This window comes from Theobroma cacao, chromosome 7 (assembly GCF_053813885.1).
Source record: "Theobroma cacao isolate CCN51 chromosome 7, ASM5381388v1, whole genome shotgun sequence".
NCBI classification, from domain to species: Eukaryota; Viridiplantae; Streptophyta; class Magnoliopsida; order Malvales; family Malvaceae; genus Theobroma; species Theobroma cacao.
The window spans coordinates 340736-357272 of NC_142645.1; the positions used below are offsets into that span (position 1 = coordinate 340736).

The window sequence follows — 16537 nt, forward strand, 5'->3', positions numbered from 1 at the left end:
GGTTGAACTTTTGGCTAATCTAATTAGAGCAGATGGACAGGCCATGTGTTGCAGCTAAATTCATGTCATAGACTCATAGTCATCAAATGAATGCATTTCTTTAGATTGAGCACGCAACAATTTTCACCTATCAAAATCATTTTCTTGGTCTGTCACTTGATTTAGTTGATTTCTTTAATGATTGAAAGGGCTGGTTGTCTAGAAATTAAGCATATCCAGAATTCCTGAAGTAAACATATCTGATGCAATTGACCATTAATTTCATGATTGTTTTGCATAGTTTTCATTGCTTGTTAAGCAGAAAAAAACCTTCTGATATAGCTTTCAGGAATGCATAACAGGATCCAGTCTGCAGTTTTGAAGTTTGAATGATGGGAACAACGGGAACTGGGGCAACAAGAGATTTTTTGTATTATCAGACAGCCTGCAGTTTTCTATAGATTGTTCTTGTTATGGATAACCCTTTGCACTCGGCGTCAATGGTATTAGACTTGTCACGTCCTAGACTTGAGACATGACAGACGCCGCATACCTGTAAGGTATAATCCTACAGACATGCAAAGGTCTAAAATATATATCTTAAACCATTACTAAAAGAGACTGATATACTTGAAGAATGTAGTGATTTATAAACTATATCTGTTGACAGAATTTCCAAATATCATAATTCGACAATATTCAAAATTAAATCTCCAAAACCATAAAGTTACTAAGTCAAGATAAAAGTCTGAATACTAATTAAGATAATTCGATGTTTATAATATTTAAATAAATCTTAGATAATTTAAGTGCTACTAAATTAAACATCACTCTCTAAAATTCCCGTATGGTTGACCAAATCACAACCTGAAAAAAAATTTGAAAGAAGGGATGAGTCCAACTACTCAGCAAGTAACTAACATCCCTTTAGCACGATTAAGCATGCTTAAAACATTTAGGGTAAAATATCATTTACAAATGCCAAGACAAAATATTGGGTAATCTTATTTGGAATCACATACTTCAAAATTTACACATTCAAATAACAGAACAAATATATTCACAATATTTAACTTTTAATGGTCTCCTGTAACATGCTACGATCACACTTAACCCCTGTGGCATAGGTCAGAAATAGAACCATAATTAACCCCGGTGACATGGGTCAGAAGCATATCAAAGCAACCATTGGCTGCACTGAACAGATATCACAAACACTACTATTCTGTAACCGGTAGTGCGGTTGGGAGATTGATCTCTAATCACAGAATACATGTCGACATGGCCAATATTTAACCCCCATTGGCAGGGTCAGAGCATAGCCATACTAGGAGACAAAACAGAAATATATATTTTTAGATTACCCAAAATCCATAAAACAGTATATCAAATTTCTCAAGCGTATCTCATACACCACAAAAGCATATTTGTTTCAAACTAAATATTTGTGTTTATATTTACGAAATCATATATGCATACATTATACATAGTCATGAACAAATTTCAAAATCAGAAATCACATTTTGCATAAACCACATTCTAAATCCAACATATACTCTCATATACATATACATATACATTTTGCATGCTTAACTCGATTTTAATAAATCATAGGACAAAATATTATATCTCATGTACAAATTCAGATTGAAGCTAATTTTTAAGGTGTGAAAACACCGAAGGGATATCAGTCACTTACATGATCTCGTTAATTTTACTTTCAAGTAGCAAATTCGAAAATCCTCTTAGTAGCCTAGTATTTCGAGAAACATAAAAATCAGAACTAAATTTGCAAACAGATCCTACAAGGCGATTTTTCGTTGACCATCCTAAGCACTTAAGGTGTGTAGCGACTCTTATTACAATTTATGAACTTTTTTTTTTGTTAATAAGGTAATATAGTATTATTATTTATATTTTTGAATTAAACAAAATTTCCAATAAGGTTGAGAATTAAACTTAAATTATAAAATCAGTAAGGATTTAAATTTCAGATAGAGAAATAATACTAATTTCACTTGTAAAAATCGTATTTGTAATTAATTTCATAAATTTTGATATTTTAATAAAATCTACTAATTTAAGAAATAAATTTATAAAATATAAAGATACATACTTCTTGACATTAAAATACAGTAGAAATCACATATCCAATATTTATGAAATTTACAATAGAATTTATCACATAATAATTAAAATCAAATTTTAAAACAAATTTAAAAAAAGAAATTTTCTGTTTTCTGGAATTTCCAGAATCTGGATGGCCATTTGGCTTACTTCAAGCTCTCATAACTTTTAACCCGAATTATTTCCAGTGATGAAATCAACACCAATTTAAAGTATGCATATCATACTACAAGACCAAAATTTGTTTCGATTAAAAAGACCACAAGATTCCTAAGTTTCAAAAGCCAAAATTCAAGAAATCATCACAGAAATACTCAGATTTCTGGGTTTCCAGTATCAATGAGCTTACTTTGAGGCTTTAATTCTCTTAACACAGGAAGCCTCTAACCAAGACATTGACGCCAAATTAAACATCTAATTTCATACTTCAAAAGCCCTCAAAGAAACGACCAAAAACGTCACCGGAATATGGAGTTCTGGTGACCCAAATTCGGGCTGTCAAAACTGTTGAAAATCAGATTTCTAATTAACTTCAAAAATTCATATATTCCTAACCATAAGGCCAAACAAGATGCTACAAAAACCATTGGAAAGATCTTTTCAAGACCTTTCCATTGGTACCCATCATGCTACCGGAAAGTCATCAAAAAAGTGCCGGATTTAAATAAAAGATAAGAAAATATATCTAATATAGGGTTTTTGTACCCAAATTATGAAAATATAATCCCAAACATACCTTAATCAGCAATCTCTTTCCCTCTCCTCTGTCTTTCTTATTCCCTGATATTAAGCTTTTTTGACTGTCTATTGTTTGAATCTGATGAATGAACTAACGTAAGTTGTTGTCTGTTCTTTTAAAACTTATAAACTACCTAACCCCACTAACTTAAATGAGATAAATAAACTGACCCTTAATCTCACTAACTTAAACGTGATAATAAAACTGACTTAATTAAACTTCTTCTTTTACTTAAAGACCCCTTCTTCTATTTTCTAATTATTAAGACACCCAAGATCATAATTGTAAATAAATAAAATATTAAAATAATATCTACTTATTATCTTTATAAAACTATAGCTTAATAATTTTAATTTAATTTTTTTTATAATAAATACTTTGTGAGGGGTATTACAAGAACGTTTTCTGATGAGCCCACATTAACAAAACAGGATTAAATTTAGTAAAGAACGGATTGATATTTCTGCACGTTTTTGGTTGTTCACTGCTTGTTGTTTGCCATAGCATCAACTACCATTCCAGATTTGCAGTTTGGAAGTAACCAGTTTGGTCGGATGTTAAGTGGGCTGGATCAGCTTAAACCTTATCTTTAGCCCAATGAAGCGATCTTGGGGTCACATTTCAAATTGTTCTGTCACTTAATTGCCTTGGAACCAAATTTGGAAGGCATAAATACTGTTTCCATCTTTCATGTGAGTCCTTTCCCTGATTGTTCTAAACTACAATGATGAACAACAGCTTCTTCATCAATGGTCTCTAGGTTTTTTTCCCAATGCTATTGGCAAAGACACAGATTCAGAAAAGAACAGTGGTAAATAAGGGGATAAGGCACTATTCTTTGGAGAGAGAACCCATACTTTTGGAAGAAAAAAATGGTGAATTTTGTTAGCATAGTGTTTTGGACCACATATTTTCTTGTGTTTTTAGATGGATATGATTCTTTGGATCCCAATGGAAACATTACCATCAAATGGGACAGCCTTGCATGGGATTCTAGTACATATGATGTAAGATCAACTCTCAACTTTTTTGAAGCTTTTACTTTTCTTTTGCCAATTCTCTATCAATTAATTGATTTTTGATTAAAAGGAGAGGGTCATCAGAGCTACTGCAGTAAAGATATTATTTGAGAGATAATGAAGTTTCAATTGATGTCTCTTAATGACATTTCAGTACAGAAAGAGCAGATCATCTACCCCAACCTGCTGCCTCCCCATGTCTGAGTTTTATAATGAGACAATCGTTCCCTGCCCCTTACGCAACTGGAGCTGCCAAGCACAAGCAAATTGTGTAAAGTAATTAATTCCTTCAAACCTGATCGATCATGTTTGCATCAAATTTTTCATGCAAGTTTCATCTGATTGCTTGCTTTCTATCTCACCGTAAAAACACAGGTCTGGGGCTAAACCGTCCCTCTTGCAGCAGCTACGAGATAAGCAGCAAAGACTGCCACCAGTCTTAAGGTGCTCGAGCCACATGTGTCCCATTCAGGTGCATTGGCATGTGAATCATATCCAGAACTACTCTAACGGGAACTTGGTGGTGTTTCATCCCAGCTTAACTTGCATTTTCAGCTTCAACTACAATCCTCTCAATTACGACGGAGATATAGCAGTAAGCCAAACCACTTTCTCTCTGATTATTTTTACATTTAGTCTATGCACCCCTATGTAGGAATGTGCTTAATTTCGTATCCTGATACATTCCAATCAAGAAAAAGGAAGATTCATGTGCATTATTGTGGCTTAGTTACAAGAATTGATGAATTGATTGATGTGATTGAATGAGTAGAAATAGCCAGAGATAACAAGGTCAGGAATTTTGACTGGGTTTTGTCTTTCTTTTTTTTTTTTTCAATTTTTTTCTCAGATGATACTCGGATTTTTTGGGGGATTCAGTATTATAACGACAAGCTGCTGCAATCAGGTAAGAAATGGAATGTGCAGACTAAATTGCTACTGCAAAAAGATCCTGGAATTTTCACCTTTAGGGAGGATGGACTTTCCCAAGAAGGATTTGTTTTAATGGAGATGAATCTGTCATGCCCCAACCAGATCAGTTCCTACCCAACAATGGTCAGTCTCATACCCCATCTTGGCTGTCCATATTTTTCCTCTCATTAATACTACTTGCAATAATGTTCTGAAAGTATATAAATAGCTGAATGGTGACCAAAAACTGCAGTCTGCAAAAATTTTTAGAATAAATTTATCTGATTTGAAATTTATCATTGAACATCCAAGAAAAAAAAAGTTGAGACATCTGGAAGTTCGCAGTTGGAGTCAGGTATCTTTCATCATCAATTAGGCCATGATACATGTCAAAAATTTTATGTAACCTCGCTTGTGGTTTGAATTGAGTCTTTACAAGCCGTCTTTCTGGTTCTTGTTCTTATTCTCATTGTTTTTTATTGTTCAGTAAGTGGTGAACTCAACATCTGACGAGGACTATTCCATGAGATAAGTAATGAATGGAAGGAAATAGAAAACATACTGATGATGAAATGAAAGAAATCCAGTAACATTATCAATTTGTGACCTGCAACTGCATATTGCAGATTGTCTGGAAATTAGACAGATCGAGTCAGATCATTTTAGGTCCAAGGATATTAGAATTATTTTGGAGTCAGATTGTTTTGAGTTCGAGTCATTTCAAGGTTGAGTCATCTTGAGTTCGATCATTCTATATTCCAGTTATTCGGATTTAACACTCAAGTTATTCAGGTTCGAGATTATTTGAGTTTGAGTCATTTCTAGTGAAATCAATTTAAGTCAAGTTTGGGTTCTAATAGATCAAACAAGTTTTCCGGATTCGGATTCGGATTACCAGCTGTAAGATTGTCTTATGACAAAGAAGACTCAAACTATACATCATGTTTGAAAGCTGTAGTTACACAAAGAAACAGTTAATGATAGCATCTCTATAAGGTGAACGTTTCTATCAGGAGTGTCCCCACACTATTAGATGCTTGGCTTGCTAAACCTTGTCTGCATCCTGGATGGCTTAATGGACTAGGTTAATGCCAAAGTCTTCTTTAAGTCTTCGTTCGTTGCTGAGCAAAAAAAAGAAAAAGTCTTCGTTCGTTAATTTTGTTTTGTTTGTTTGTGTTTCTGATTTACAGATCATCAAAAGATTTATCTATCTTATTTCATTCAAATTAAGTTCATGAGATGGTTTGTTCGATTCATTGACTTAGGATGTGAGGGCTACATGGCAACTGAGGGAAGTTCAATTTGTTATGTTTGAATGACTTACATTGCTTAATGGAGCAAAAAATGTCAAAATCCATAGAGTTTCTGGCAATGAGAACTGTTTGTAATATCAGATACCGAAAAGAAATCAGTCATGCATACATGTCTCCCATTCAAGGTATTGAGTGATGAATTCTGTAAATGTCAATTGAATTTCTGTTTAAACTAGTTAATCAGCATCAGTACTGCTGAGGCTGATGATTCCTGTTCCTTGGAGATAATGGGATGACGATGGAGTATCATTCATGACCATAAATTGAATCTTCTTCCTTTAAACTTATACAAATATAGCAGAAACCAAAAAAAAAAAAAAAAAAATAGAAGAAAAAATCATAGATGGACATGCTAAACATGAAGTTTTCAAGGTTGCATTGATATGACAGAATTCTAATCAGTTGTAGAAAGTCTTCAGGAATGGATCACATCATCAACAACGCTCAATTCATGATGCCCTTTACACAGCCTAGGCAAAATCATAAGAGGCAAATATAAGTCTGAGATACTAGAATTCTATCACAAGATGGAACAAGTTGGTTGGCATGGATCATAATCCACTTCAGATATTATATATATTGGATAGTGATCATAATAACTTGGAATTTTTTCATCTTGTTTCTCATCTTTTTTCTCCTCTTTCTTTTCCTTTTTCTTCTCTTTGACGCTCAGTATGGTAGCAGTCCGAAGCTTCTTTCTAAGACAGCGAGCCAACTTAACTGAATCAACTTCATCTCCAATCACCACCAGTTCATCTTTTTCTTTCCCTTGTATTGCTACCTCATTGACACCTGCTCGTGGTAAACTCACGGTTAACGAACTAGTTGTGTTAAATAAATCAAAGCTACGAACATGGTTTTCGATATAAAAAGAAAAGTTGGAAGAATTCGATGCCCAACCATGAGTCGTAGCAGCTATCTTCAAAGCCGTAGTTCGACATTTCTCACAGTGAATATGCACCTTGATCACTATCTTTTGCTACATCATTAATCACATAGAAAGCATATCAATTCTAGCAATCTTATATGTTATCTTCAGCTAGAATAAACACTGAGAGTAAAAAAAAGGATTGTGTTAAAGATCTCGGGGAAAGATGCTTAGCTTCATATCTGATTATCAGTATCTAAGAAACTAAAGCAGCTTAGAATGAAATAAAAGAGGGCAATGTATCTACTTCTAGTAGGGAGGAAAATTCTTATGCTTGACCTGGTTTGGACCAAGTCTTCTCGTGTCTACATTCAGCTACTGGACTTGTATGACAATTCAAATCACTCAGTCATCTCTAATCCTGTAATTGAAACTCTAAATTCTTACCTTAGCTTAGATATCAGTTGTTTTGTCTATGAAGAAGACTTAAACTCAAACATTTCAATTACAAAGATTGGATTGTTTTGGCAAGTTGATGCCATAACTTCGTCTGTTTCCCTAATTAATCAGTTTCAATGGAAAATTACACCAGATCATTTTCACAATAGTTGATCTTTTCGTGCGTATTGGAAGGGGCGTCTTACTTCAGCATGAAGTCACTTTCACTTTGCAATGATTTTGTCCCTCCCTATCCTATATATGAAGTTCAAGGTAAATGAGATATCATATAATTACTTGGTAGATGAACGATCTGGTTTCAGATATAAATCATGAGGCCCGCAAGAATTTGAAGCTGCAAGGAGCACATCAAACTCTACAGCACCCGAACTGCTTGCAGCACCAGACAAAGTCTAGAGTCTAGATGATACTATGTGTTCATTTACCATTTCATCCGAACAAATGTGACAAACATTCCTTGTTAGAATAACAAAAACCAGAAGTTCCTTTCAACCCATTTTTTCTATTAAAAAAGAACTGCTAAATATATACATTGGAAAACTCAAAACTTTATTTGCAAGATGTAATTAGCACTCATCTGTTTGCTTAACAGAGGTACTTATCAACAATTATGTTCACAGGAATGGTTACAGTTGTTAATGTTAGAACAATTTTCTTCACTGAAAAGAAAAGTATAATCAGATGGAAATTTGTCTGAACAATTACAATCAAAAGTACTGACTGAATGGTGAAGGCTATTTTCATGGTAAGGTCCCATGGTATGAATTTGACCATTTCTTTTTCTAGCACTGCTTCGTGCTGTCAGGGGCAAGACCATACTAAAGTACATTTGTTTTTTTCCTCCTTTCTTTGAAGTCGATTAGAATTTGCTGTTCAAAGAATATTTCTTAAAATATTTCAATTTCCATTCAAATACAAAGTATATCAACGAAATTTATCACTTACATTAACTGGATATTTCTTGAAATATATTTTAATTTCTACAAGTTTTTACCGTATACTAAGGGAGAAGATACTTTATTAAGATAAACTGGAAAATTGGTTGTTAAAACCTTCAAAATTTCCAAGTTTGTGAGGCTAATGCTGTCATCAGCAATATTTTAAGTTAAGCAGAGAGTTGGAACTTGGGAAGAGCCACAACATTTCTTTTTATCTGCTGTATGACAGTAATTAAAGGGTTACAAGGAAAATTGAACCTTGGGTTCACACAGAGGAAGCTGTGAATCAATATATATGGCTTGTTGACCACATAGACATATAGTAAGCAGGATTGAGAAGGTAAGGCAAACCTGTTTACTCTGTGCTGATTCGCATTCCTGAAAACTGATCTGCAAGACCAGAAGGTTTCCGAAACTTGAAAGTACTGCATTGTCCTTCTCCTCTATCTGTCAGCATGTCACTTGCATTCCTCAGGAAGCCCTGAACCAGATTTTGGTGCAGCCTAAAAATACTTTCTGTTAGTCATCAGAATTTGGTAATTTTCGTAAGGATTGATAGGCTAATTAAGCTTACTTAATTTGGAAAATATCTTGTTCTCGATACAGGAAACCGGCATGAGGAAAGTTGAAGACTATCTGGTCGAATAATTTTGATTTCAGGAGAGCATGTCGGCTCATGGTGTTGGCATCTACTCCATGAATAATTGTGCATCCAAGCTCCTTTAGTTCTTCCAAGTTTGTCATTGCTCCTGAGTACTTTCGCTTCAACATCTCTACAATTCAAACAAAACAGTGAAAAATTTGATTCTACCATTGTCAGATACAATCAGATAATCAACAAGAAACTTAATAAATGTTCAAATAAATAAAGCAATATCTGTGATAACAAGATGTACACCTTTTGAATCTAGAGAAGTAGCCACCATGTTGGCAGCAGAGCCAAACGATCTGGCTAAGCATGCAGCAAAGGAGAAATCACCCTCACCCACCAGCAGAATCTCATGCCTGCTACTGTAATGCTTTATCCATTTTTCTTCTTTATCATCTAAATTAGCCATTTCCATTTCATCCTTTTTCTACATGCAAATTTTCTATAATTTCCAACTCATCTGTTTCTGCATATATATATATATATATATATATAATAATCATAGCCCTCTTCATTATCCCCTCATTGAATAAATGCATGCAAATCAACCTCTTTGTTTTGCGAGATTCTTGTTTCCAATTAAACTTTTCATTATCTAACATATTGGTGGTAAGTTATTTGTATTTTGACCTTATGTTTTTTCAGCTGCATATGAACATGTCAGATTCAAGGTTAATTTCTTTATCCATAGTTAATTAATATAGAATTAATTGCAAAAAATACGGCAAAAACTAAACAAAAACAAAACATGAAAAAGAAATAATAGATGTACATGCTAAACATGAAGTTTTCAAGGTTGCATTGATATATATAACTAAATTCTAATCAGCTGCAGAAGTCTCTGAAAATCATATCAGTAACAACACTGAATTCACGATGCCCTTTGCACACCCTAGGCAATATCATAAGATGCAATAGAAGTCTGAGATACTAAAATTTGATAATGTCTATCACATGATGGAACAAGTTGGTTGGTATGGATCGCGAGCCACTTCAGATACTAAGTACTGTGGATAGTGGGCATAATAACTTGGAAAATATTCATATTTTTTCTCATCTTTCTTCTCCTCTTTCTTCTCTTCGACGCTCACTATGGTAGCATTCCGAAGCTTCTTTCTAAGACTACAAGCCAACTTAACCGAATCAACTTCATTTCCAATCACCGTCAGTTCATCTCTTGCTTTCCCTTTTATTGCTACCTCATTGACACCTGCTCATGGTAAACTCACAGTTAGCGAAACATGGTTTTCGATATAAAAAGAAAAGTTGGAGAAGAATTCGATGCCCAACCATGTGTCGTAGCAGCTATCTTCAAAGCCTTCGTTCGACATTTCTCACAGTGAATATTCACCTTGATCACTATCTTTTGCTGCATCATTAATCACATATAAAGCATATCAATAATTCTAACAATCTTATACGTTATCTTCAGCTAGAATAAACTCTGAGAAATGTGTTAAAGATTTAGGAGAAAGAAGCTCACCGTCATATCTGATTATCAGTATCTAAGATACTAAAGCAGCTTAGAATGAAAAGAAAGATTCTTAATTCCCCAATTTATGGGAAACTTGCGAGGAATATTCTTATGCTTGACTTGGTTTAAACCAAGTTTTCTTCTCTTGTCTACATGCAATTACTGAACTTGTTTGACAATTCAAATCATTTAGTCATCTGTAACCCAGTGATTGAAACTCTAGCTTCTTTATCAGTTGTTTTGTGCATGAAGAAGACCTTGACTCAAACAATTCAGTTACAATGGATTATAATGACAAGTTGATGCCATAACTTCCATCTGTTTACCTCATTAATTTGTTTCGATGGAAAATTATACCAGATCACTTTCACAATTGTTTTACTTTTCTTGCGTATTAGAGGGACATCGTACTTCAGCAGGAAGTCACTTTCACTTTGGAATGATTTTTTTCCCCCTATCCTATGTATGAAATTCAAAGTAAATCAATGAAAGCTACTCGGTAGATGAAGGATCTGTGGTTTCACATATGAATCATGAGGCCTGCAAGATTTTGAAGCTTCAAGGAGCAAGACAGCACCAGGCAAATTCTAGTGTCTAGATGAAGCTATGTGTTCATTTACCATTTCATGTGTTAGGATAGTCTTGAATTGTGATTTAATTAGGATTGTTTAATTCTAATTAAATTAGTATACCTTATAAAATAGTCTTTAAATCTAGTTAGACTAGAATAACAATTCCTAATTCTATTAGGATAAGATTCCTAATTATATTAGGATAAGGTTATTGTATTTGGCACTATAAAAAGACCCTATGGTTTAAAGAATAATTATCACCTAAATTTAGAGAGAGTGATTTAGGTGTACGTGGGATAAGGGTTATGAGTTTGACACTGTTCTTGTAATCTCCTGATTTTTCTCTTAGTAGATTTTTCTCTGTTGCTGTGCCCGTGGACGTAGGTCATCAAAAGACCGAACCACGTAAATTCTTGTGTTCTTGTGGGTGTGCTTGATTTCTTTCTTTCTTTATTCTATTGATTGGGTTAGATCTTGAGCAATTCTTTAGAGATAATTTCGCAATTTCCCAACAAACTGGTATCAGAGCTTCAAGGTCTTGGGTCAATCTGAATCTCGGAATGACAACTTCATCGACCAAGTATGAGATTGAAAAGTTTAATGGAAGAAACAATTTCAGCCTGTGGCGTGTAAAGATACGCGCATTGCTAGTGCAACAAGGACTGTTGAAGGCACTAAAGGGAAAAGAGCATCTTCCCTCGAATTTATCTGATAGGGAGAAAGATGACCTTATGGAAAAAGCACATAGTGCTATTCTCCTTGCTTTGTCTGACGAGGTGCTAGGAGAAGTCACGGATGAAGAATCTGCTGCTGCAGTGTGGTTTAAACTCGAAAGTATTTATATGACCAAGTCCCTGACGAATCGGTTTTATATGAAGCAACGATTGTATACTCTCAAGATGAGTGAAGGTACATCCGTTAATACCCACATTGATGAATTTAATAGAGTTATTCTTGATTTAAAGAATATCGATGTTAAAATTGAGGATGAAGACTTAGCCCTAATTCTTTTATGTTCTTTGCCTCCATCGTATGAAAATTTCGTGGATACTATGCTATACGGCCGAGACACTCTCACTTTTGAGGATGTAAAGGCATCTTTAAATTCTAAGGAATTAAAGAAGAAAGTTGGTGGTATTCGGAATGAAAATCAAGCAAAAGGTTTGGTTGTAAAAAGAGGTAGAGGTAAAGAGAAAGGCTTAGACAGAAAAGGTAAATCTAGAGCAAAAGGGAAAACTTGTTAGAATTGTGGTCAGAAAGGGCATTTTCATCAAGACTGTACCAAATTCAAGGATGATGAAAAGTTCAATAAGTCTGAGAATACTGCAAATGTGGTTGGAGATGACTTTGATACTTTTGAGAAAACTGATAATGTTCTTGCAATTACTAATTGTAACCTGATGGATACATGGATCTTGGATTCGGCTTGTTGCTTTCATATATGTCCTAGGCGTGATTGGTTTACTACTTATCAATCTGTTAATATGAGCACTGTACAATTAGGAGATGATTTATCTCTCTCAGTTATTGGAATTAGCACAATTCGAATCAGGATGTTTGATGGTATGGTAAGAACACTTGAGGTAAAACATGTCCCTAACATGAAAAAGAATTTAATATCCTTGAGTTTGTTAGATAAGAAGGGCTACAAATATAGTGGCCAAGATGGTGTCTTGAATGTATCTAAAGGAGCCTTAACTATCATGAAGGGCAAGTTATCCGGTGACCTTTATTGTCTAGTGGAAAACACGGTCATTGAAACTGTTTCTATGGTCTCATCTAATGATCCTGAAGATGATGTAACACGTTTATGGAATATGAGATTTGGTCATATGAGCGAGAGAGGGATTAGAAAACTAAGTAAGCGTAGTTTGCTGTGTGGTCAAAAGAGTAAAAAGCTAGATTTTTGTGAGCAACATAGAGTGAAATTTAGCACTAAAACTCATCAAACCAGGAGTACAGTAAACTACATCTATTTAGATTTGTGGGATCCTTCTCCGGTGGCATCAAAAGGTGGATCATTATACATGTGGATCTTTATTGATGATTTTTCAAGAAAGGTGTGGACGTATCTTCTAAAGGCTATGAGTGAAGTTTTAACCACCTTTTTGCATTGGAAGGTATTGATCGAGAAGCAGACTAAGAAAAGGATCGAGAGCTTTCAAACAAACAAAGGTTTGGAATTTTACAAAGGTGAGTTTGGTCTATTCTATAATAATGATAAAATCATTAAACATTGCACTGTCGTCAAAACACCACATCAAAACGGTATTGTAGAATGGATGAAGAAAACACTTCTGGAGAGAGCAAAATACGTGTTCTCTAATGTTGGCCTAACCAAAGTCTTATGGACAAAAGCTATCAACAAGGCTTGTTACTTGGTAAATCGGTCTCCATCAACTGCAATTGAATTTAAGACTCCCAAGGAAGCTTGGTCTGGTAAGCCCGCTGATTACTCTATATTGAGAGTATTTGGTTGTCCTGTTCATGTTCATGTGAGTGATGGTAAACTTGAGTTGAGGGCGACAGAGTGCATATTCCTAGGCTATGCATATGGGGTGAAGGGTTATTGGTTGTGGTATACTGATTGTAAGTTTCCCAAGTTTATGGTGAGTCGGGATGTTACCTTTGACAAGTCTGCATTACTTTGTGGGATAAAGTCTAGAATTGCAAACACATCAGACCAAGAAGTTGGCAAGCAGGTGGAGCTTGAAATCAATGCTCTTGTGACAGTGCGGGATGATAGTGAAATCCAGAAAGAATTGTAAGAGGTACAAGAATTGGTATATCAACGAAGCATTACTTGTATTGATAGTGATTTTGATTCTTATGTTTTATTTGTGGAAGTAGAGATTGATGAGCCTTACTTTTATCATGAGAAAATTACATATGCCGAGTCTTCTAAGAAGATTGAGTCTCTACACTGGGATCAAACATGGGAGTTTGTGAAAACACCTAAAGTTACTATTGAAGTTGGCTTAGTGTGTGAAGGAGGTGCAAACATTAGTCGTAATGTGGTTGGCTTCTCCAAATCAGATTTTGCTGGTGATCTAGATAGTAAAAGATCTCGAATGGGGTATGTGTTCACTCTCTCAGGGTCTGCGATCAGTTGGAAAGTAGTAGCTGCTTTGTTTACAACTGAAGTTAAATATATGACTGTGACCGAGACTGTGAAGGAGGCCTTATGGCTTCGAGACTTGGTTAGTGATCTTTGTTTTGGACAAGAATCTAGATGTGAGATTGTAGTAAAGAAAATAGCTACAGATGAAAATCCGGCAGATATGCTAACTAAGTCAGTTTCTGGGATAAAGTTCAAGCATTGCTTGAACTTAATCGATGTTCGTAGTGCTTGATGCTCTTTGGGGCAATGGCGGTGTCGACAGAGATTGGTTCGTAAGGTGGAGCTTGGTGAATTCAAGCTTAAGGTGGAGATTTGTTAGGATAGTCTTGAATTGTGATTTAATTAGGATTGTTTAATTCTAATTAAATTAGTATACCTTATAAAATAGTCTTTAAATCTAGTTAGACTAGAATAACAATTCCTAATTCTATTAGGAGAAGATTTCTAATTATATTAGGATAAAGTTATTGTATTTGGTACTATAAAAGGACCCTATGGGTTAAAGAATAATTATCACCTAAATTTAGAGAGAGTGATTTAGGTGTACGTGGGATAAGGGTTATGAGTTTGACACTGTTCTTGTAATCTCTTGATTTTTCTCTGTTGCTGTGCCCGTGAACATAGGTCATCAAAAGACCGAACCACATAAATTCTTGTGTTCTTGTGGGTGTGCTTGATTTTTTTATTTCTTTATTCTATTGATTGGGTTAGATCTTTGGCAATTCTTTAGAGATAATTCCGTAATTTTCCAACATCATGTGAACAAATGTGACAGATACCTTGCTAGAATCAAGGAAAACCACAAGCTGCTTTCAACCCATTTTTTCATTTTTTCAAAAGAAATGCCAAATACATTGCAAGTACCTCTGTTGATAGGTACTTATCAACAATTAAGTTCACAGGAATGTTACAGTTGTTAATGTTAGAGCTATTTTACCATTTCTTTTGACCTTAGATTTACAGCCGGATGGTAATTTGTCTGAACTATTACTGGTCTAGGATTGATACTGGTAAAGTAGAAGGCATGTCAGGAATTTGTACGAAGTTCTGACTCATTGGTAAAGGCTATTTTCATGGTAAGTTGCCATGTTATGAATTTGACCATTCCATTTCTAGGACTTCTTCGTACCGTCAGGGGCAAAGACCCTTTTAAAGTACACATTGTTTTTTTCCTCAATTTAATTTTGTTAAATAAAATTTACAGCAGAGGCGAATTTATCACTTGCCTTAACCAAATATTTCGTTAAACACTTTAATTCCTTTACTTCTTAACATATACTAAGGGAGTAGATTATTTATTAATACCCTTCAATATTTTCAACTTTGTGAGGCCAATGCTGTCACTAGCACGATCTTAAGTTAGTCAAAGAGTTGATACCTGGAAAGAGCCACATATCTGCTGTATGACAGTAACTAAAGGGTTACAAGGAAAATTGAACCTTTGTTCGGACAGAGGAACCTGTAAATTAATATGACTTGTCGATCAAGGTGTTCAAATTGCGTTTTCGAATTCTTTTATTATTATTTTTCACTTAAATGAACACATTACTGTAGTAAGGTAGATCCAAATGATCTGGCTAAGCATGCAGCAAGGGAGAAATCACCCTCACCCACCAGCAGAATTCTATGCCTGCTACTGTAATGCTTTATCCATTTTTCTCCTCCATCATCTGAATTAGCCATTTCCATATTTTATATATATATATATATAAGAACACCATAGCCCTCTTCATTATCCTCTCATTGAATAACTGCAATCAAATCAGCCTCTTTGCTCTGCGAGATTCATGTTTCCAATTAAACAGGTTAATTTCTTTGTCCATAGTTAATTAATTGACACGTTAATATGAAAATGATTGCACCAAAATTTTTCTACTTTGACGTCTTCAATTTCCACACCTTGAAACATAAACACACACTCTCTTTCTCTACATCTTCTTCTAATAAATTTCCAAGGCCATAAGGTCACAATCAAGGGAAATCCTGGCTGTGGAAAGTTTAATCCCTGCATTAAGCCCACCAATATTGACTGCTTTACGTTAACCAAACCCTTTTGTTCACAAACAAAGTCATCTCTCACTCCTATTAAACGTTATTACAACAATTGTATAGATTATAGGTGAACAATAATATATACAAAACCTGACATTTTACTATATTACATCGGTTAAATCCCATGAAATCTATTTTCGAGTCTACCGGATATATCTATATATATTTAACTCTTTACGTAACTTGGTCGGTGATTTTTTAATTAGTTTCAAGAAAGAATAATGAGAAATTAGCAATTAAAGTACATATAATTAGTTCTTGTATGAGCTAATTAGCTTGAAGTCAAATTATTGTGTCTCCACTAGGAAGTCAGCC

The 16537-nt window shown here is 34.6% G+C and overlaps 2 protein-coding genes, 1 long non-coding RNA gene and 1 pseudogene across 13 annotated transcripts; 1 reads left to right on the forward strand and 3 right to left on the reverse strand.

Annotated features, from left to right (window-relative positions):
* Nucleotides 1-3531: 3531 nt before the first annotated feature.
* Nucleotides 3532-6352, forward strand: LOC18593211 (uncharacterized). Of its 5 annotated transcripts, none has more exons than XR_016027543.1 (4): nt 3532-3852; nt 4019-4140; nt 4240-4459; nt 4715-5590. It is a non-coding gene; the product is annotated as an uncharacterized LOC18593211 (long non-coding RNA). The 5 variants fall into 5 exon arrangements; XR_016027545.1 differs by lacking the exon at nt 3532-3852 and adding an exon at nt 5967-6352 and having other exon boundaries at nt 3902-4140; nt 4715-4920; XR_016027546.1 differs by lacking the exon at nt 3532-3852 and adding an exon at nt 6042-6352 and having other exon boundaries at nt 3902-4140; nt 4715-4920.
* Nucleotides 6353-6442: 90 nt separating this feature from the next.
* Nucleotides 6443-7074, reverse strand: LOC18593212 (heavy metal-associated isoprenylated plant protein 47-like; annotated as a pseudogene). The gene is made up of 2 exons (XR_016027541.1): nt 6990-7074; nt 6443-6881 (listed from the first exon to the last, which is right to left on the reverse strand). The product of XR_016027541.1 is annotated as a heavy metal-associated isoprenylated plant protein 47-like (transcript).
* On the reverse strand, nt 6443-9612 carry LOC148761361 (uncharacterized protein At4g26485-like). Of its 6 annotated transcripts, none has more exons than XM_088808455.1 (5): nt 9253-9612; nt 8929-9127; nt 8706-8857; nt 6990-7068; nt 6443-6881 (listed from the first exon to the last, which is right to left on the reverse strand). In XM_088808455.1, exons 1-3 carry the CDS (start codon nt 9416-9418, stop codon nt 8710-8712), a joined length of 513 nt encoding a protein of 170 aa, XP_088664581.1. In that variant the 5' UTR covers nt 9419-9612; the 3' UTR covers nt 6443-6881; nt 6990-7068; nt 8706-8709. The 6 variants fall into 6 exon arrangements, with proteins under 6 accessions (XP_088664581.1, XP_088664578.1, XP_088664582.1 ...); XM_088808452.1 differs by having other exon boundaries at nt 6990-8285; XM_088808456.1 differs by having other exon boundaries at nt 7405-8857.
* Nucleotides 9613-9752: 140 nt separating this feature from the next.
* LOC18593213 (heavy metal-associated isoprenylated plant protein 47-like) lies at nt 9753-10629 on the reverse strand. Its single transcript, XM_007020321.3, has 3 exons — nt 10487-10629; nt 10294-10372; nt 9753-10213 (listed from the first exon to the last, which is right to left on the reverse strand). The coding sequence occupies exons 1-3, from the start codon at nt 10490-10492 to the stop codon at nt 9954-9956; spliced, it is 345 nt and encodes a 114-aa protein (XP_007020383.1). The 5' UTR covers nt 10493-10629; the 3' UTR covers nt 9753-9953.
* Nucleotides 10630-16537: the final 5908 nt, after the last annotated feature.